At 38.7% G+C, this 22,665-nt stretch overlaps 1 protein-coding gene across 2 annotated transcripts in view; it reads left to right on the top strand.

Moving 5' to 3' along the window:
• Positions 1-22,665, top strand: part of LAMA1 (laminin subunit alpha 1) — a 161,869-nt gene that overhangs the window by 119,704 nt on the left and 19,500 nt on the right. For both annotated transcript variants that reach the window (XR_013995283.1, XM_081078720.1), the window contains exons 37-51: positions 3,117-3,327; positions 3,512-3,628; positions 3,759-3,922; positions 5,915-6,050; positions 6,812-6,905; positions 8,523-8,639; positions 10,140-10,322; positions 10,648-10,802; positions 12,167-12,310; positions 13,293-13,426; positions 14,283-14,433; positions 15,382-15,506; positions 20,193-20,343; positions 21,230-21,374; positions 21,841-21,982. Coding sequence is in view for 1 of the 2 variants with exons in the window: in XM_081078720.1 (XP_080934846.1) it covers positions 3,117-3,327; positions 3,512-3,628; positions 3,759-3,922; positions 5,915-6,050; positions 6,812-6,905; positions 8,523-8,639; positions 10,140-10,322; positions 10,648-10,802; positions 12,167-12,310; positions 13,293-13,426; positions 14,283-14,433; positions 15,382-15,506; positions 20,193-20,343; positions 21,230-21,374; positions 21,841-21,982 (2,169 nt within the window). In the remaining variant the exon portion in view is untranslated. The remainder of the gene's footprint in view (positions 1-3,116; positions 3,328-3,511; positions 3,629-3,758; positions 3,923-5,914; positions 6,051-6,811; positions 6,906-8,522; positions 8,640-10,139; positions 10,323-10,647; positions 10,803-12,166; positions 12,311-13,292; positions 13,427-14,282; positions 14,434-15,381; positions 15,507-20,192; positions 20,344-21,229; positions 21,375-21,840; positions 21,983-22,665) is intronic.

Here is a 22,665-nt window from a genome sequence, read left to right as displayed (position 1 = left end):
AAACTATCAAGTAAATACCACGAGGAGAAGTTAGAGGAGAGTGAGGGCCCAGAAGGTGGGGAAGGGAGCTACAGTCTATGGAGCACCCCTTCTGTCCCGGGAGGGTACAGCCTTCACTTCCAAGTCCCGTGCTGTGATCATCTCAGCCACCTTGTGAGGCAGGGCAGAATCCGGCTGATGAAACTGAGACCCAGACACTATCAAATTTGCCCAGTGTTAAACCTCCAGGATATTCTGACACCTGACCACAAACCTAAATCTGTGTGACTCTAAACCCTGTTATTTTCCAACCCTAAACAGAAAGACGAAGCATTTGAGACCCAGTCTGTAAAAGACGGGTGGGTGAAATTTAGATGGTCAGGTCAGAGACCATGCTGCCACACTTACACTAGATTATAATCATGTTTCTGACCCCGACCTTTCACCTGCGTTTTCCCTCACCTGATATGCATAGTAGAAGGGAACATTGGAGGAAAAGGAGCTCATACCTACATGTCAGTCTTCCCCAGGACACATCCATTCTTGAGGTGGCCACCCCAGATTCCGCTGTGCTAGTCTGCTTAGCTCCCCACTGCCATCCAGATGACATGGAAATGTCACATATTTATACCACAACTTCTTTATCCATTCATCTATCGAAGGACATTTTGGTTGTTTCCATGTCTTGGCCACCGTAAACAAAGCTGCAATGAATATTGGAGCACAAGTGTCTTTACGTATAAATGTTTTCAATTTTTTTGGGAAGATATCCAGGAGAGAGATTGCTGGGTCATATGGTAATTCTATTCGTAATTTTTGAGGAACCTCCACATTGCCTTCCATAACGGCTGCACCAGTCTGCATTCCCACCAACAGTGTATGAGTGTTCCTTTTTCTCCACAGCCACTCCAACACTTGTTACTAGTTGTCTTGTTGACGATAGCCATTCTGACTGGGGTGAGGTGATATCTCATTGTGGTTTTTATTTGCATTTTTCTGATGATTAGTGATGTTGAGTATTTTTTCATATGTCTATTTGCCATTTGTATGTCCTCTTTGGAGAAATGTCTCTTCAGGTCCTCTTCCCATTTTTCAATTGGGTTGTTTGTTTTTTTGTTGTTGAGCTTCATGAGTTCCTTGTATATTTTGAATATTAGCCTCTTATCGGAGGCACTGTTTGCAAAAATCATCTCCCATTCAGTTGGTTGCCTCTTTATTTTGTCGATGGTTTCTTTTGCTGTGCAGAAGCTTTTAAGTTTCACATAGAATACTATTCGGCAGTAAGAAAAGATGACACAGGAACATTCGTGACAACATGGATGGATCTTGAGAGTATAATGCTAAGCGAAATAAGTCAGACAGAAAAAGCAGAGAACCCTATGATTTCACTGATATGTGGTATATAAACCAAAAACAACAAAAGAACAAGACAAACAAATGAGAAACAAAAATTCACAGACACAGACAATAGTTTAGTGGTTACCAGAGGGTTAGGAGGTTGGGGGGAGGAAAATGAGGGTAAGGGGGATCAAATATATAGTGATGGAAGGAGAACTGACTCTGGGGAGTGAACACACAGTGGGATTTATAGATCATGTAATACAGAATTGTACACCTGAAATCTATGTAATTTCACTAACAATTGTCACCCCAATAAATTAAAAAAAAAAAGATATGTCACATATTTGATTCCAGCCCCACCTCCTTTCCATGCCCCACCCTATCCCCCCACCCCACCCATTTCCCACTTGTCTTGATCTTGATATCTTTGGCACCTCCGAGGGCTTCTTGCCCTGGTTTGTCATCTCATTTGCTATTTCCCTCAACTGTACATCAGAGTGAATAGGAGCTTATTAAAGATGGAGATTCCCTGGAGACCCAAAGGAGTCATTTTGTGGGGCTATCCTCTCCCATCATATCCTTCAGCAGTCTGTTCATTCATTCTTCAACAAAATGAGCCTCCAGTGGCAAATATTGCGGACACAAAGGATAACACTAGAAGTTTTTTGCCTGCTACCGGTAGGAGTTCATAGTCCAATTAGGAAAAGTTCATTTTCTGAATAGCGTTTGAGGAAGGGGAGAAGGCCCCCCTCCCACCCTGTTCCCCTCAGTGCCCTTCACTCTCCTGCTCTGTAGGCCCTCCTGCTGCCCCTTTTCTGTCAGCATACATCTTCTGATTTTATTTGAAATTAAGTTATTGAGACTGTTGATCTCTCTCCCTTTAATTTGTTAAATTATTATTAATGAGACCTTTAATTTAAAAAAAACTAAAGTTTAAAATATGTTCTCTGTCCTCTTTCTTATTTTCTATAGATAATCCTGTACTTACGCCATTTCAAATTTTGTGGATTATTTTAGGAATTTAAAATTCCTAATTTTTTAAATTATAATTATCAGCTTTTTAATTATCATTCTTAGGAAATTGGTGATTTATGATGAAGTATGGCAATCCTATTGGTGGAAACATTTAGCACACAAGCTGGTTGCTTATTATGCTTTCATCAGGGTCCCCAGGACCAGCCCCACATTCATAGTTTCACTAGGACTCTCAGGACTCAGCACCTCGTTGTACTCACAGCCAGGTTTCCTTAGGATAGCGAATTAAGGATGCTCAGCTGGATCAGGGCAGAAGACATGGTGGAACCTAGAAGTAGCCATACAGGTTTCCTTAAGTTCCCTTCCAATGAGATGTCACAGAGGGCACTCTTCCCCCAGCAATGAAAATGCAACAGCGCGCCGGTTAACGTTTCTGCCCAGGGAAGCCCATTTGAGGTCCTGCATCCATGGTTCTTACTGGAGGCTGGTCTTGTAGGCACCCCTTGCCTAGCATGTGACCAAATTCCAGACTCCCAGAGGGAAAGTAGTTGTTCAGCATAAACCACATTTTCTGCACAAACAGTGGAGGCAGTGAGACACTCATCAGTTAGGGAATAGTGGGAACAATTTCCTATACCAGCCAAGGGCCAACCTTGCAAGCAGGCCTTTCCAAGGACAGCTGTCTCTGGCTCTCTATTGCTACCCTTTACTGCACACTATAAAACTAGGTGTGAATATGTAAAAATTCCTTCTGCTATCATTTCAATGGTAGGTGCTTTGTTATTCATTTACTTACTATGTGAACCATTTATATTTATCAGGGCTGCTGAAGATTTATTGTCTCAAATTCAGAAAAATTACCAGAAGCCACAGGAAGAATTAAAGGTAGTAAAAGAAGCAGCAAGGAGCCTCCTTTCCAAACACAACAATGAACTGCAGGCAGCCGAAGACTTCCTGAAGAAAGCTGAAGGGGAGACACAGGAAAGCAACCGCCTGCTGCTCATTGTCAATGCCAGCCTGCGAGAGTTCAGTGTGAGTCTTAATAGCTCCCTCCTCAGTTAAAGCTGGTAACCAAATTCTCTGATGTAAATCACAGTACTTTTACCTTCCTACAAAATGAGCCCTGAGTGCTAACCTCAGTACGTAACATCAGGCACCAGCGTTCGGAAGCTGACTTGCTTGATGAAGCATCCTTAAAGGTGAATTTTTGCTACAGGATAAAAAGCTGCGTGTTCAAGAAGAACAAAACTTGACCTCAATGCTAATCACCAAAGGAAGAGGATTGCTAGATGCCGCCACTGCGCGTGCACAGGCTGCACAAAATGCTGTAGCGGTAAGTTACAACTCAGTGCAGCCACCATACAGTTTCCAAAGAGTCTCCGCACATCTCATATGCGAGTATATGTGCACATACATCCTTACATAGATGTACGTATATTCACAGTATTGATTTCTCTGTGCAGCACTTAGAGCACCACCATGATGAGCTACTTTTATGGACTGCCAAAATCCGGCACCATGTGGATGACCTGGTTATGCAGATGTCCAAAAGAAGAGCTCTTGACCTCGTCTACAGAGCTGAGGATCATGCAGCCGAGCTCCAGAGATTAGCAGGCACTTTGGACAGGTGAGACCACGTTTGGCAGGAATTCCAACGGTTGTGATTCATTGATCAGAGAGAGTAAGGATTTTGATCATCGTGTTGAATCACTCTTCTTTTGTCTGAAAATGAGGGTTCCTGTTTTATTTACATGGTGAGGAGGATTTCCTCCCATGTCTGATAACATAGTTGACCACCGGCATGAAGATGTGATGAAGAAATGCAAACTGAAGTGGATAGGTATTAAAGCAAATATTATGCCACAGGATCAAGCCATCAAGGCCTTGTTAAGCATTTACCAAGTGCTCAGGGCTTTGTTCGGTTGCATGTGGCCAGACAAGGATATTAACTTCTTTATTTATCTTGCCTTTTTGGAGCTGATGCCTTGACTGGCTTTATGCATGAATGGAGGTTGTGGTTGCCCACACTGCACCTATAGAAGTACGTATAGGGACTCTCTTTCCCAATTCCAGAAAGATATCACCCGCGGTTATTTTCTCCTGCCTGAAGATCTAACCATAGTATTACAATAATTTTAACATATTTTTGCTTTGTGTTAAATGTATCCTCAGCTTTTTAGAAGTCTTTAAATGAGAGGCATAACTTTAGGCCAGTGGTTTCCAATCTTCTCTGCACATTAGAATAACCTGGGGAACTTCAAAAATACTGATACCTTTGTCCCCTAATCTCCCCACTCACATTCCTGCCAGCACCCCCAACACCCCCCACTCAAAGATTGTGACTTAATTGGTGTGGGCTGTGGCCTGGGCTTTATAATTTTTATGAAAAAGATCCCCAGGTGATCTAATGTGCAGCAAACCAGGGTTTTAGGCCTTATTAGTGATTTACACAAGATTGTAAGTTAATTGGTAAACTTATTTAAAGTTTGTTATCAATTATAGATGGAAAAAGTCTGGACACACTGGGAATTTTTTTTGAATGTTGGGTATATTTTGTGGTCGGGGAAAAATGAATATCTTTCCAATTTGAGGAATGCTGCCATAAAAGATTAGATCACACAATGACAGCAATTAAAAATGATATAAGATAGAATATTGCATAAATTATGTGCTACACTGAGCACTACGGCCTTTATATGCCATAAGAATCAGTAATGCAAAATGGAATTAGATACTCAGTTAGTGTCTCTCTTTTCATCATCTTTCATCATTTCCCAAAAGACAAAACAATATTCTGACTACGTGCATAGCTAGAACAAAATCTTTTTTACTTATAATGTGCAGTAAAAGCAATTTGGTCCGAGACACAAAATTAAATGTTATCATTTATTTATAAATCACCAAATTTTGCCAATCAAGTAGTACCAAGTAATAAATGCTGATGTCTGGTTTGGGAATCACCCAACTCAATAATAACCTAGGGAAGAAAATGAAGTGAGTGGCACAGTACACAAAAGGTGTGTCAATGGTCAGATTTGATTTTCAAGACAGAGTAGCTGGATGAAACTGCACCATTACCAGTTGGCAAGTTCCTTACTGATGTGCCCACCTGTAAGAGTGAATGAAATTCAAATGATTGAAATATTATCTGATCCTCCTCCAAAACCTCTAGCAAATTTCATCAAATTGGTGGATACCATTTGAGGAATAAGATTCTGCACCTTTACATAGACTTAGGAGAGCTTTTTGAAAATTAGCAAATGCCTTACAGGAGTGATTACTACCAATGCAAACATGCAGTCGTGCCCCAGACACATTCGGGGGGTTTGAACAGAGGTCAAAGGATGTTGAGGGCATCTGGTAGAAACTGGTGAATGGATAAAAGATGGGAAATGGCTGTCATCTCTTCTTTGGGTTTTAATTAAACAACAATTCTTAGTGTTATTGTGACAGTGTGGCTACTGCTTAAGATTCCTTTTGGAGTCAGAGGGGAATCCAGATGTTGTTATTCCTTGTTGATGATACTGTTCTAAGGGGAAAGAAACTAGGAGACTTTTAAGAATAGTGGGAAAGTTCAATTTAGTGTATCATAACACCTCTGAATATGCTGATTTCATAGTGGCCTTGGAAATGTTAGACACGTGTCCCTGAATGCAACCAGTGCGACCCACATCCATTCCAACGTGAGGAGCCTGATTGAAGAATCAGAAAAATTGGCAAAAGATGCTCTCAGAACTGTGACTGAGGCAATCTTGGTAAGAAATGCCCATGGGCTTTGGAGTGTACCTTCCTTTTTTAGGCACGCTGGTAGATTGTTCTTTAAGGTGCTTGAGCAAAGACTCAGTGACTTAAATTTATGCCTGTTGATATTCTTTTCTGGTGAGATCTGTTTATGGCTTCTGTCATCATGTGATAGAAGTTTTAATTTCTTAAGGTCATAAATACTTCTTTGTAAAGAGTAGGGACTAGTGATGTAAAGATAAGGAAAATCTCACCATTTCTTATAAGAAAAATGATAATGCCACTTGATATCTACTTGAGGCAACTTTCTAAAATTTTGTTCAATTACAGTTGACATTCAATATTATATTAGTTTCAAGTGTATAGTACAGTGGTTAGACATTTATATAACTTATGAAGTGACCCCCTGATAAGCCTGGTACCCACCCGGCACCATACATATTTATTACAATATTGTTGACTATATTCCCAATACTGTACTTTATATCCTCATGACTTTTATAATTGCCAGTTTTTGAGGCATCTTTTCTTACCTGTGGTGAAGATCTTCACTTAATGGCTAGTTTTTGTCTTTATATATTTAAAACTCGCTGTGTTCTTTCTCCTCAGCCATAACATAGGACATATATTAAACACAAATTAGGACAATTTAAACTCTCCCTACCTGTTATAGTTGAGGAGACCAGAGGCTATTCTGATAGAGTTGCTTTCCCCGTCTCCAGTAGGATTCCACCCTGCCCTCCAGTCATCATGCTTAAATTGTTCTGTTTTTCAGTCCTCAGAATCCCTCCTGTCTAATGAGAAGGTGGTTCTCCAGCACAGTTCCAAATTTCTGAAAGAAGGCAATAACCTGAGCAGAAAGCATCAAGGTCAGTTTCTAGCTTGGACTATGTTGATAAGAATACCTCTCTGAGTACACTGCCAGAATATTCTCCTTTCCTGGAGCAATTTGAAGCTTAACCTTTCTTTGTCACAATAACATTCTAATTTGCTATCATATAAACATCACACAATTTAAAATTTTATTTTAATGATACCTCTTATTTTAATGTGCAGTCACCCCTAATTTTCCATATGCTCATTAAACTTTCCTTGATAACCAAATCTTCCACTCTGCTTTAGCTCCTGAGCGTTCCCTGTTCTTCATAGTGCTTGTCAGGTTACCTTTGATTTCACGAGCTCCTCTATTCCCCTCTCATTGTTTTATAGTTTCTTGAAGAGTTGTATTATGTTTGGTACTTCTTTTGCCTTTTTCACGGGGCTCGTATAATGTTAGACTCATGGTAGGTTCTCATCAAATAATTATTGAATTGAATCACAATTGACTTACCAATTTAAAATAATACCTATGTAGTTTAGTTTTTCCTAAGAGTTTCAGTAAACAATTATTTGGTGTACGTAAGAGCTATCCAATAATGGAATGGCATATCCATAACAAAATGGCAGCAGGAAACTATTGTGTATGAAAAACATGTAAGTTTTATAACATATAGTGTATTTTTCACCTTAACATAGTCTATATTCTAACATATCAAAAATACCAAGTCTTTTCCTATGGGAGTAAATAGTGGTCCATAAACAGCTCATCCCCTCTTTTAGACTACTTCCGTGTCGAGTACTGGATCCTTCCACAGCTGCCTGAGCCAAGGTGTAGATATATGCATATCTTTTTGTTTCTCTGTGGGTGACAACAGTTTAGAATTTATTGTCATCTCACAGCATAGAAAGTGCATAATTCTCAATCATAAAGCATTAAACACAGACTCTAGCATCAATGCTGGTGGGCTATGATTTCAATTTATACCACTAAAGGTAATTCATAGGCCATGAAATAGTGGTCTTCCTGGCAATTAAAATTTTAGGCAGAGCCAATCATGTTCATCAAGGGTTTTATCACTAATTTATTTTTTAACCATGTGTTTAGAATCCAGATGTGATTGTATATCATGAACAGAAATTTTAAAAGTGAAAGCTTTGATCCAACAGCTTTGATCAGACTTGAAGGAGGTTGAGTTGACCACCTGTTGAGTGACGAGAAGGGAGCAGGAAGCAGAGGGGCCCTGGTGGGGGAAGCTGGTGGGAGAAGACTGAGGGGAGATTCCCAGGAAGGAGCCCAGGTTTGGGGTTTTACAGCTTAGAGGAGAAATACAACCATGATTTAGATGTGGATAAGAAGTCAGTGAGTCTGAATGAGACTGAGTGATTTAAACACAGTTCTTCACCTTGAGCTCTAATTAAATTGGACGTGCAATTTTAGAAGAAATATTAGTGAGAAGGGCAACAAGCAAAGTAGAAAAAACATCAAGCTAGCTAAAAACACAATATAATCAAGGGCACTAAATCTTACTGGAAGACCTTTCAATATTGGGGGGTCTCTGTAGAAAGCTGTTGATCTGTGGATGGGTCATAGTAATGAAGAAAATGGTTGCCGTGGCAACTGTTTAGTAGGCTAGCCTAAAATGGAACACTCTTTCCCCTTTAAATAGGTATCACGTTGGAACTGGGAGAATTGAAAAATACGGCAAACACATTTCAAGAGAATGCTGATAAAGTTACTAGACAGACCAATGAATCACTCTTGATACTTAGAACAATTCCTGAGGGTAAGTGGAAGGAGGTGACTTAATTAATGTCTTCTCATTGCAAAGCCATTACATGTGAGTGAACAGGAGGAAGTTCTGCCTCCGGTCTGATGAAGAGCCTTCCTGGAAATGTGACCAGGATTGATAGGGTTTTTACTTGCAAATGAAGATGATTTGGACGTGAAGGTCACTATTTGTTTAATAAGTTCAGAACACCTGCATTGAAATACTAGAATCATACTCTGAAAAACAGAAGCCTTAGAGACTTTGTGCTATCATTTTAATTGCTTACTTTTAAAAGTGCTTGTCACATCCCTTAAATGAGAAAAGGGTTATTCAAAGAAGTTAGCAAGTAAAGAAATTGGAATGTTCCTGCTTTGAGGGAAAATGTTAGATTCATTATAAATTAGGAAATTTAGAAGTTCTTGCTTGGTAATCTTTCTTCATGAGGCGATAAAGCATTCTTAAATAGATCATTTTAATATTGATGATTTGGAAATGCAGTATTCATTAAAATTTTAAATAGGATAACTTTTTAAAAGTGTAATACAAATGAGTCATGCTGTGGTACAATATTTATATTCCCTCGACCTTCTCTTTTTTTTCTTAATAAGAGTTTTTTTAAAGTCTTACAAGATGCCCAAACATCTCCAAATTTCCGTTAGGTTAGCTGGTTTACTCTGTAAGCACAAAAATTACGTTAGGGAGTTGGGCTGTGGCACTTTGGACTTCCTACCTTAAATCAATGGAACATTTTCTGATCTGGATGTTTCTTTTTCTCTCCCTTTTTTTGAGGACACATGGTGTATGTTAATTAAACACTTAAAAATAACTTTTTATTTGGAAGTAATTTCAAACTTGCAAAAAAAGTAAAAAAGAATACCTGCATATCCTTTATCCAGATTCCTCTAGTGTTAATTTTTGCCCCATCTGTGATTAAACACTTTAAAAATGAATACTAATGCCTTTAAAAAAAAAATCATCACCCAGATTTTCTGGAATAACTGAATACCAATTTCTTTAGTGACCATTTAGTCTTTATTCTGGTGTTATTTCTACGTAGCAGCCAGTTGATATTGTAGAAAAATACTACTTCCTCTAGCCTAGGACACGTCCATCCCACCTAAACATCTAAATTCTCAAACCTTCTTAACCAGACATGGAATGATTTGAAGAAGGTGTTTAACGATTATGAGAAGAGAGTGATAGAAACAGGACCAAATAAAGAGTTTCGCTTCTTCACATATAAGATCCTGAGCAGGTGGTGAATAGCAGTTGCTTTTGTCATCTCATTGTGTATTGAAATACATAATATTATTTCATTCATCCCTGAAAGGGAACAGTAGGGTGTATGATAAGCAGCCTTAATATTGTCGTTAAAAACAAGAAGCCCCATTTTATGTTCAACCAATCAGGAGTACTGTAACATGTTTCTGTATACAATTATGATTAAGGGTTTATGGTTTTCTCTGTTCTGTGTGTAATCACTGGAGTGAATGCTTGCACATAAATTTATTTCAGGTATCAGAGACAAGGGAGCCAAAATCAAAGAGTTGGCCATGTCTACCAATGAGAGTGCTGTGAGCACGCTAAAGAACGTTGTGGGACTGAGTCAGAAGCTGTTGAACACATCGATGGACCTGTCCAGGGTCAATGCCACGTTGCAAGAAACAAATGAACTTCTACGGGACTCTACAATGACCAGTATGTTACGGTCTGCTTTCCCATTAGGAAAGTCTGCATCATGTGACTGATTTTGAGCTTGCCAAGTGTACAGTGGTGCTTGTTCACAAACAGCATTCCTAAAAAAAATTAAAATGCACTAATATCTGAATTTGCATTTATAAAGAAAGAGAAGAGCCTTCTGTAGTGCATATTGCTGGTGCATTTTTTATATATGTACCAAAATTTCAAGGATTTGATTATTGAGCTATTCTGTTTTATCCAGTGCATTAGTAATGAGGAGTTCAATTCTCTTGTGTCCTTGTCCCTCACCCTGCCAACTTTCTTGTCACCTTGTATTTGTTAGCTCTGTTAGCTGGAAGAAAAGTTAAAGATGTGGAAACACAAGCCAACCTTTTATTTGATCGGTTGAAGCCTTTGAAGATATTAGAAGAGAACCTAAGCAGAAACCTGTCAGAAATTAAACTGCTGATCAGCCAGGCCCGGAAACAAGCAGCTTCTGTGAGTGTGGGGCCTTGTGGTTCTCAGCAACACCCAGTCTTTCCCCCTAGCTGAGGCTCTCAGGAACCCCAAGTCCCAGAGAATTCACATAGAAATGGCTTTCTGGTCACACTGAGTCCCTAAGAACTTCTACTGAACAGCTTTCAATAATCCCAGATTCCTCACAGCCTTATATTCAGTACACTTAAAGCCTTAAATATATTTAATGAGTCTCATTTTTTATTTGTTTTTATTCAACATGTTTCAAAATGTTGTTCCAAAGAGATCTCCATGTCTTTATGGAGATTTGTAATTGTAGCCTAGATTTATAGATTCGTAACTATTAGCTGATGGTTTAGAACACCTTGTCTAAGTGTTAACATCACTCTGTTTCATTGGTATTCTTTCCATCATTTTGTCAAGGTGGTTTTAATAATCCAGAACTCTTCATAATGTTTGTGTAGCATGGGCCTCATGCTCTAGGAGTCTAACATAATAGTTTGTACATGTACAAATGCTGCACAAATCCAGTACATAAAACACTTGACACCTGGAAAAGAACAAACTTGAGAAAATGTTTTCTAGCCATCCGTAGTATATGGCATCGGTTGTGCTCTAAAGGAGAGGCATTTCAGGGAAATACTGAGACTTTTGAGAGAATATGCAGTTGCCACTCTATTGTGGACAGAGGACAAATGTGACCTGTGGTCTAATATTGATTTGCCGAAAGCTTCCTAGCCTAGATAAAGGAGTTCTGAGCTCTTATCTCCCCCCCCCCCCCGCCCCAGTGACCTCACTATTGGAAAAGGGCTGTAGGTTTACATGAGCTCTGGCTACCATCTGTTTTAGTTCAGTCACCAAAAAAATGTAATTCCAACAGGTGGTTCCAAATGCTCTGGTTAATACAAACTCATCATCTTGAAGGTGAATATAAGAGTATGTGCAAATAATTACTTAGAGAAATATATAGTAAGTTCAATAATGCTCTCTTAATATTTGCTGAAAGAATAAATATATTACCCCTCCGTTTATTAGACAAGTAATCAACAAATGTCCTCTCTGTGTCAGATGTAAAGGTTCCAAGGTGATTTGGATAAGTTCCTTGTCTTTAAGGAATTAAATTTCACATGAGGGAGACAATTTCCTACTACATAAAGCGCTCTGTTAAAACCCCAAGACTGACTTTTCCATATTTAATTACTTTACCAAATAAAACAATTTTCATCATGATCTCATTTCTCACTTTAGGCAACACAAAGCATTATGTATTATCAAGCGAGGAAACCTGCCTAACAAAGAAAATCCGTCATTGAATAGTACTTTTGAATTGCTGGCCTGCTGCCAACATGTGTCACTAAATGATTGGGACATTTTTCTTTCTACAGATTAAAGTTGCTGTGTCTGCAGACAGAGATTGTATCCGAGCCTACCAGCCTCGGATTTCTTCTACTAACTATAACACCTTAACACTAAATGTCAAAACAAGCGAACCCGATAACCTTCTCTTCTACCTCGGTAGCAGCACCAGCGTGAGTATGGACCCACGGAAAGCAACAATGAGTCTTTTATGAACGAGTGTATTTTCTGAATTAACACTTTTTGATAAAAAAGAAAAAAAATAGGGCCTTGGTGAAATCACTAATTCTTTTAAGGGAACCAACCTTTTGCCAAAATGGTAAAGTTTGATTAAAAATAAAGAAATTATGAAGTTGAATACATGTGTGAAAGAAAGTAACATTTAGGAAGGAAAAGTGCCTCCCTTTGCTATCTTAATTGCAAGCTCTGTAGATTCGATGAATTTAACGTAATACCTTCTGTAATCTCTGAAGCCATTGAGTTTAGTTTTGGGTCTGTAAAGCCCATCTTGTGGTTGTTACCAGGAGTAGAGGCGTGCACCCTAAGATTTATCACAGTTGTCAAGCTTCACCCGGGCTCTACGACCCAAATTCCCAATGGAAGGCCATTGATACCTTTTGCTGTGCCAGTGGGAATGGATCAGAACCCTTGGGTGTGTTAGGGCAGAAAATATTGACAAGCACAGATATTAACTGAAATGCCTTCTTGGAAGCTAAGGTGCAGTGCGAAACACATGCAATCCCTGATATGGGATTTCATGGCTCCTGTTTTATTGCATATTTCACATTTCTTTATTTATTGTCTTCTAGACTGAGCAAAGGCTCAAGTGAAACGCCTCTCCTCATGGTCCCTGTAGTCTGCTGGTGACACCAGCAAGTTTTCCTGGGGCCCTTTAAGGGAAGCGTTGTGAAGGATCGGGCAGGGCACAGTGGTGGAGCACTGATGGCCAGGGGTGCCCATTGTCCCCCATACTCTGACTCATGCTCCAGCTCTAGGGAGGAGACATTTAAAGATAAAAGATGATAGTTTTGGGGGTTTTTTGTTTGTTTGTTTTTAAGAATAGAGAAAACTCTGTAGGATTTTTAAAAGTGTTTTAGTAGTCATGCAAGCAGTCTGGCATGGAAATTCATGCCAACTCATGCCCCTGCTCCCCAGTCTGATTTCCTGGCAGTGGAGATGCGACGAGGGAAAGTGGCCTTCCTCTGGGATATGGGCTCCGGCTCAGCACGGTTGGAATTTCCAGACTTCCCAGTTGATGACAACACATGGCACAGTATCTACGTAACGAGGTAGTAGAGAAAGTTCTCCCGAAGCATCTCTCTTTTTGAAATTGTATCTTATAATTACATGTTTGTAACATCATATAATAAATAACCTTTGAAACTTCTGGGAAGTCAAATTATAGTGAAAGAATGCCTGGTTTACATTAACTGTAGCAATAAGATTTTCTTTTTTTTTTCCTTATTACAGAAGAAATACACTTTTTTCCCCAAAACCAACAATAAAGGAAGAAAAAAGTTAAAAGTTTATGTTACCTTTAGAATGTTAGGTCTAAGTCTGAGGCAGCCCAATAAAATATTTTCGGCCTAGTAAATGGGAGTAAACACAGCGTGGTAGAAATTCCGCGTGCCTGGCAGTGGAAAGCAAGTAGAAGACGACCAAGACAAGGGTACAAGTGGGGAACACGTTTTCTTAAAATTCTGACACAAAGCAAAGTTCTTCCTTTTAAAGCCCTCTCTAGACATAGCTAGTTTAAGCAGCTATAGGTATATCTTCTTTTTACTTTTCCATAATGTTATGGTTTGTTGTTGTTGATAGTATGTTGTTGGGAATTTTTGTCTTTTGCTTTATGTATAAAAAAATAGGACAATCTTAAAGCCAGTGTACAGTTTTAAATATAGTTTAATTCATGATCCATAACTGTTTTTACATGATGAGATGTGTGCTGTAGAAGAACACTCCACAAGATTTTGGAGAGTAAATTGGGGGTTGCATGGACAAGACTAGAGACAGGAAGACCAGTTGGGGGCTGTTGCAGTGGACACAGGGAGAAGTAGATGGAGGCCGTGTATGAAACAGACGTGCGTATGTGGACTGACTTGAGATTCTGAAAGTATTCTTTTTGCAATTCTTTGTGACCCTTAGATTTGGAAACATTGGTTCATTGACTGTAAAGGAAATGAGCACAACTCAAAAGCCACCACCAAAGACAAGTAAATCCCCAGGAGCAGCTAATGTGCTGGATATAAACAACTCAACACTAATGTTTGTTGGAGGGCTTGGAGGACAGATCAAGGTAACATCATGAACAGTTGTCTGCATGGAACTGATTGGCTGATTTTACTTCTATGTAAATTTAATACATAAATTGATACAATGTTATATGTCAAATACATTTCAATTAAAAAAATTAATATGATTGGGGGCAGCCGGTTAGCTCAGTTGGTTAGAGCCCGGTGCTCTTAACAACAAGGTTGCCGGTTTGCTCCCCGCATGGGCCACTGTGAGCTGTGCCCTCCACAGCTAGATTGAAACAACTACCTGACTTGGAGCTGATGGGTCCTGGAAAAACATATTTTTTAAAAAAATTAATGTGATTAAATTGTTGAATATATCCTAGGCAGATGAGGATTTTTTTGCTTAACGACAGTTCATTTACAGAGTTAGGTTGGTTTTGTAGGGTGAAGGATCATGCTTAATAAATAGTATAAATAGAAAAGAATTCACTGGTTCATTTTGCAGGAAATTCAATATTCCGCATTCATTTCTGTAAAGTTCCTTTATCTCTAGTCTAACTCTAGTGGTAGACTAATAACTAATTAGTGTTTAGTGAAAGAGCCCATTGTATTTATTTTACTGTATCAGTCATCCTTTCACTGACTAACGTTGAGTTACATGACTTGTTCAGTGCTCTCACATGAGAGTGAGGGTCTCAGTGCCAGCCAGGCCCTCACCACTGAACATTCTCTGGGCCTGTGTTTCTCATCTGTAAAAGATGCTTTTCTCTAGCAAACCTAGTAACTAAGATGACCTAAGATCCTGTCCATTTCTCACTCATTCTAGAATTCCGCTTCGTAATTGAAGGGAATCCAATGATTACAGACTGGCCATTTTGGGGGGTGTTGTTTTCTCAAAATTTGTATCTTTAGACTTGAGATTTCAGGGAGGAGTTTTGTGCATTTAGAGAATTTATTCCTTTTGTTCAAATACATGTGGGTTATGTTTATTTGTTCGTTTACATTAGAAGTCTCCTGCTGTGAAGGTTACACATTTCAAAGGCTGCATGGGAGAGGCCTTCTTGAATGGACAGTCAATTGGTCTCTGGAACTATATTGAAAGAGAGGGCAAGTGCCATGGCTGCTTTGGCAGGTAATATGCCCTCACGATTTAACACATTGTAAGTTATTCTGTTAACATCTGGGAACTGCTTAAAGAATTTACATGCACATTAAGGATGGATAGAGTTTGTGGTGCTGTTCTTCTATTGCAAAGGATATGATTTACATCATTTACTAATCGAAGCATGGGTACCATTTTTAACCCTTAAAAAGAAGTACTCTTATTGCTATGTCTTGTACTGTGTGCTTTGATTATGGATCATAAAATTGAGAAGCATCAGACATCAGTTCAAACTATCTTCTGTCTCAAAGAGCCATAATTAAGTCTTGGGTAAATCATTGTACGTTTTTATTTTGAAAATACCTCCAAGGATGAGAATTTTCGTTTGCGCTGCCAATTTTTATAGATAAGTTCTTTCCTATTCCTAAACTCTATAATTCTAGAAGTCTAATGCATTTGGAAATGGAGAACAACTACCTAACATCTTTTTGCATATATTGATATAATAGAAGGCATGTAATAACCTAGTCTCACTAAGCTCAACACCCTTTATTGTTTTCTAATGAAATAACTGGTACCTCATAAATATACAAGAACTGTTTTCTAGCTCTTTAGCAATTAAGACAACAGATTCCCTTTGCCATTAGAGAAATGTAACATCTGATAATAATTTCTCTCATGTAATGGGCTGCTCTGTCTGGATAGATATGTGTAATTAACGGTGAGTTGTGACAAGCTAGAAGCAACTCGCATCATGTTTAGAAACTCTTGAGTTTTCATTTTGTCATTGTTGAATCCGGTATCTCATAAGACTCCTAGCTTGGGATTTTGTAGTTTAAGCCTTTAATTTGCTACTTCCACTTCCTCAGCTTGCTTAAAAACTTATGACCAAAAGCTTGGTTATTGGAGTCTTAGGACTAAAAAAATGTTTTGGGTTTGGCATCTAAATTGCCCAGGCTCCTGGCCCAGCTCTCCTACCACATCTCTCTCAGTGACTTGGGGTAGTAAGTCACTACAACTCACAGAGAGAGTCTGATTTCTTCTTCCAGAAAAGAAAAACAATAATCATACTTGTCTGACCTTGCAAAATGATGGTGATGATCACATAACATGATGTATGTGAAAATACTTTACAAATGTGAATGTTCACCAGTGTTCATCTCTGATCTTCCTGCAGTGACAGTCTAGTACTTTCTAGGTATATGCCCCAGGATTATTTTCTTGACACTAAACATGTGAAAAACCAAGGTTTTATAATTAGCAAGTGTGATCAAAATGATATTACCTTGTGAGGTAATGACAACTGCAAAAGACTTTCAGCTGCATGAGCACACACATTGAGGCTCTCCTCCATCACGTTTTCCTCACGTTGTTTCTCTAGTATGGAAGGAAGTCTTCCTAGCAGTTTAGTAATTCTAACATGAAAAATGCTCCAACCCCTGGACTTTGTCCCCGACACTGACCCCACATCATTGATTTTACTTGTGGACAGAAAAATCTTAACAGAAATGGAACATTTCTAATATGGAAAATGTCCCCCTATTTTAGCTGTTACAACATCTCTGATTTTCATCTGTCATTTTCATACCGAATTACTTTAAAACCACTGACCTCTAACTGCAGAAATGAGTGAATTTAATCATTTCTGGCTCTTCTCCTTTTTGGAATGAGGAAGTCGATTTCCTTTGTGGCCATGGGTTTTGTTCCTCCCACCAGATTGCCAGGCACCCCGGACCAGTGACTGAAAGATGTTTGCTACTGAGAGGAAGGATTAGCGGTGCTGCCATCCTCCTGATGTTAATCCTGGAGCTGGCTTTTTTGGTAAAGAGCCAGCTACCCAGCATTAAGGTCAAACTGACTCATTAACACAATAAAACTAAGGTTTGATTAAACATATTTTTCTGGGTGCTGAACAAATCAGCTGGCTACTCTTGAATTGTAATGACCAACATTTCCAAAAATGGGATTTTTTAAAGAACACTCATTTGACTCCAAACTTTTTTTAAAAAGGAGCATTCTGGAGTTGCTTATGTTCCATAGAACCTAATTTGGCAAGTGCTAAATAGACACAAACTACTGCTTTATAAATGATTTATCTGTCCTTATTTTAGGTAACCACCCCTACCTATTAAAAACTAGCTCAAATTGCTAATAAACTAATTCTAGTAACTTAATCCATTTTCACAGACCAGTGATTTGAATTCATTGCTCCTTTTACCTGTGTGTGTAATTTGCCGTTATTAAATCATTGGTGTGGTCCATTGATGTCCTTTAAATTAAAATTTTTTGTCTCAATATGAGCGTTTACCTTTAATTTGTATTACCAAGTAAACTCACAGAAATGTTTGCTTTTTTATTCCTCTGAATATAGTCACACTTCTTTACATGGTGTCAGCATGTTTATAATTATAAACAATCTCTTCAATTCTTAAAGGATATTTAAAAATAAACCATTGAGTCTCACAGTTCTCATCTAAACATAAAAGAAAACCTTTTACTTAATTAACAGGCCTTTGTTCTGGTATTAGTTATGAGTGGCTATTGCGATGGAGCACTGGCTGTGCAGCTGACCTTTGTGACAGGTCTGCCATCTGTGTTCCGGGCCCTCTGCTAGGCACCGGTGATGTCAACATTAGTCACAAGCGTTTGTCTCCTCTGATGTCTCATGGGCGAGGGAAAACTGCCTATCTGGAAACATGAACAAGTGCTCTGTGCTGTGGCAGGTGGGCAGCAGTAGGGAAGCAGCGTGATGGGGCCCAGGCCTACTCACTCGCTCACCTCACAGCAGTGCAATGCACGTTATCCCATCGCATGAGTGAGAGCTGGGATTCGAGAAGTCTAGTGACTCCTCAAGGCTGACAGGGCTGAGGTCTGGGGAGGGAGGGCATCTTCCCTGAGTGCAGGACTCCCACCTGTAAGTGCTGGGTGCTGAAACAGAACTACCCATGAAGTGCTGTGGTGGACCCTGCTTTCATCTGTCCTGTTCTGTTACCGAGACCAGGCCCAGAGCTGCCTTCCTGTGGCCCACCTGGGAGACAGGCACCTGGCTAACTAGAGAGGCATGTGGGTCTCGTGGTCACAGAACGGAAGCCACGTGGGAGAACAAGCCCCAGAAATGTGTCATTGACCTCAGTAGAACCACATTGAGTCATCATTTAATTTGAATGCATCCCTTTATGTGGCTGCTTCACTTGGGCAGGCCCTCTAAAGGAGAGAAGCCAGAATCAAGGATCCCACGTTCTTGAGAACAGAGAACGCATGCTTTCTGAGGAAGGGGAGGGAGTGACCAGTGGAACAAGACAGGCTTCTGGAGATTTATTTGAAACCTGGTTTCACCATTTTCTTGAGTGTGTCCTTGGACAAGGAACTTAATGTTTGAGGCTCAGCTTTTAAAATGCAAAATGGGGATCCACCAGGACCTCGGAACACAATAGAATAATTAGAGCTAAAATGGAGTGAACATTTCCTATGTGCCAGGAATTGTGTACATGAATTAAATCATATGCTCGTATAGCTCTCCCAGAGAGGTTTTATTCTTATCCCTATTTTATAGATGAAGGGAATGAAGCACAGAGAGGTTAGGTAGCTTTTCTGAGTTCACACAGCTAGTAGATTGGAAACCTGGGATTTGAACCCCAGCAGTCTGGTTCTAAAGTCTGTGTCCTTAGCCACATGGAGCAGTGGTCACCCAAGAAGTAGAGCAATGAAACATGCTTCTAGGAAGCTATGAGTTTAAAAATTAAAAAATTGAGAATTAAGCCAAAGGTTAAGAGTTTATGCAGAGTGCATTTCCTTTAAGTTGTAGTTCCTCAAAGAGAGAGGAAGACAGAAATTTTTAGAAAAAGCTGTACTGTGAGTGCTTATAAGTGAAATCTCAGGTTTCACAAAAGCACTGCTATTATTTGGTTTGCTTTGTTAATGGAAACAAGTTCTCTGTTTGGTTATTCTGCTCTGTTTGGAGATATGGCACTGACTTGGGTGCTACACCTTCAACTAAGAAAAATTCAAGTTCATATCCCAAAACACCCTAATCCAAGTTGTTCTCTCAAGCTCTATGCGAGTTCAGAAAAGTAGCTTTTAAACCGAATAACGATATGTTCCAGAGAAACTTAAGTTGTAATTTAATCGTGTATCAAATCAGCCTTTTGAGGCATGGGGAAGACCAGAAGTCACACTGATCTGACAAGTGCTGTGGTCTATATTATATAACTCTGTCGTAAGCTCGTCTGCCGAGTTTTGAGGTTTTGTCAATTTTTTTTTTAAATGGTCCTTCTAGTACAATGGTATGTATTTATTTTTCATCGTTAATTCCAGTTTAGCTGATATATTAGTTACAACCAACAGAGGGTGATAAATGGCAATATAAAAATTCTTATGAAAGCAATGGGATTAAGAAAGAACAGTTCCATTAAAGGAAATTAAACAAAAATCTAGTTGATAAATAGCTATATTTATAGTACTTATCCATCCTTTGGAGAAATTTCTTTTCACTACTGTGAACACTGCCTACATTACCTTCTTTTACTTAGAAAGCAAATGGGCATTTGTCTCGCATGATCTCATCAAATATATTTTAAGGTATTATGATTTATACTTGTTATCAAATTATGGAAATAATAGCTCTACCATTTTTGTGAGGGAGAACATAGTAAATGTGTCATTTGTTCTCTTAAATTGCCTTCCTGAGAATGGATTGTCGTCTGCTCTGCTTTGCAGCCCCCAGAATGAAGACTCTTCCTTCCATTTTGATGGGAGTGGGTATTCTGTTGTGGAGAAGACGCTCCGGGCCACCGTGACACACATAATTATGCTTTTTAGTAGCTTTTCACCTAATGGGCTTCTTCTCTACCTTGCTTCAAATGGCACCGTAAGAATCTTTATGGGGCCTGGGCCCTACTATGTATATACAGTTAGATTGCTCTGAGGATATTTATGTTTAATAACTACTTTCTGAGCATATATTAATATTAATATACAGAGGATGCCAAAAAATGTATACACATTTTAAGAAAGGAAAGAACTGTATTAAAATTGTAATACTTAATATATACTGATAACAATAGATGAATACAAGTCATGTTTGACTTTTGTAATTACAAGAGGTGCTCAAAGCGATTACCATCAGCGTAATTTTAATACAGTTTTTTCCTTTCTTAAAATGTCTATACATTTTTTGGTACCCTCTGTATACATTTGTATGCCATACTATGTCCCCATTTTAAATAATTTCTTTATTATATTAATACAACTTTATTGAAAAACCTTTGGAAGAGCCTGAGGAAGAAAATAGCTTTTCCATCATTACAGGTGTCAATCAAACATTTGTTATTAAATTTTGAGTTTAAACAATATGTGTTGTTCTGTGTTCACTCTGACCACTGTGGCCCTATTTGAAATCCATCCACAAGAAGTTCATGTACCCATTTTTTTATCTCATGTACTGGTGATTTCTCTCAATCATCTAGTTTTATTTTTTAGGAATGATCTATTTGTCAGTCTCAATGAAAAAGATGGAAAGAGTTCACTTCTCTTACTGAATTGTAATTTTGATAACAATGAGTTTATCTTATATCTGTGTAGTATTCTAGAAAGCCTCTGTGAACTCTTAGTTTCATAGCATAGACTTCTGGCTATTGGGCCAGGTCCAGCTTCTTAGTTTGACTTTAGAAGGTTTCTACCATCCCTGACTTGAAGGGAAAGGACATCTTGTGATAACGATGTAACTATGGGTAACTACTTTCTCTTCTTTACAGAAAGACTTTTTATCCATCGAGCTGGTCCATGGCAGAGTTAAAGTTACAGTTGACCTGGGCTCAGGGCCTCTTGCCCTTGTTACAGACCAACGTTATAACAATGGAACCTGGTACAAAATCGCCTTCCAGCGAAACAGGAAGCAAGGTAAATGCACTGCTGGATGGACAGGATATTGTTCTCTATCAGAGGAACAGAAATCTTTCCAAAATCAGCAGCCTTATTTACATTAGCTTTCTGGGTATTCTTGAATTCTATTCTAATAAAAATCCATTGTTTTCTTTGGAATAGTAAGCACCAGTACTCACATTTTGCTGGAGGAATATTATAATTCTGTGTATGTATGCTTTCCAAATATATAATTTAACATTAAATGCTGGATTGGATCAAGAACAAAATCAATTCTGTTTTCTTCCAGAAACAAATTGCCATCATTTAGCGATGCATGTCTGAATTTATTGACTTTTGTATGGAGGATTTTCAGTTAATAGTCAAGAATATTCACTGGTCAAATTTGCAGAATGTAAATAAACATTGTTAGCAGAAGTCTGTCTTTCACTTTAACGTAAGAAGTCATTTTCATTTTCTTATCTATTCCTTTCAATCTCTTTAGGACTCCTAGCAGTTATTGATGCATATAACACTACTTATAAGGAAACCAAACAAGGTGAAACCCCAGGACCATCTTCTGACCTCAATCGTCCTGACAAGGAGCCAATTTATGTGGGTGGGATACCTAGGTCAAGAGTTGTAAGGTACGGAATTTTCATGTCTCTCATTACCAACTATATTAGTTTCCTAGTAACAACGTACCATAAACTGGGTGGCTTAAATAGCAGAAATGTGTTCTCTCACAATTCTGGTGGCTGTAAGTCCAAAATCATGTACAGTTGCTTTCTCTTGAGGGCTGTGAGAAAGAATCTGTTTCATACCTCTCAACTTCTGGTAACTTCAGGCTTCCTTCCTCATGTAGATGACATTCTCTCTGTGTCCACACATTGTCTTCCCTCTGTGTGTGTGTCTCTCTGTGTCCAAAATTTCCCTTTTAATAAGAATGCCAGTCATACTGGATTAGGACCTCCCTAATGATTTCATCTTAACTTAATTACATCTGTGAAGACCCTATTTCCAAATAAGGTCACGTTTATAGTACTGAGGGTTAGGACTTCAGTATGTTTGGAGGAGGATGCAATTTCACCCATAATAATCTACTTTGAGTCAAAGCCATATTAATTGGGAAGTGAAGAAAGCCTTCTGCAGTAAAATTAATGTTTTTTATATTTATTGCTTTTAGAACATCTAGAAATTGTTATTGTGTAATATTTGGAGACCTCACTTTCCACCACAACTCATTCTCCTCTCTAGACATTTTAGAAAGGTAAAATCTCTTTCTAGGCAAAAATTCATGCTTTCTGCAGACTTGCCTGCATTCTACCTT

Source organism: Rhinolophus hipposideros (genome assembly GCF_964194185.1).
Source record: "Rhinolophus hipposideros genome assembly, chromosome: 17".
Classification (NCBI taxonomy): domain Eukaryota; kingdom Metazoa; phylum Chordata; class Mammalia; order Chiroptera; family Rhinolophidae; genus Rhinolophus; species Rhinolophus hipposideros.
This window is presented reverse-complemented; position numbering and strand designations above follow the sequence as displayed.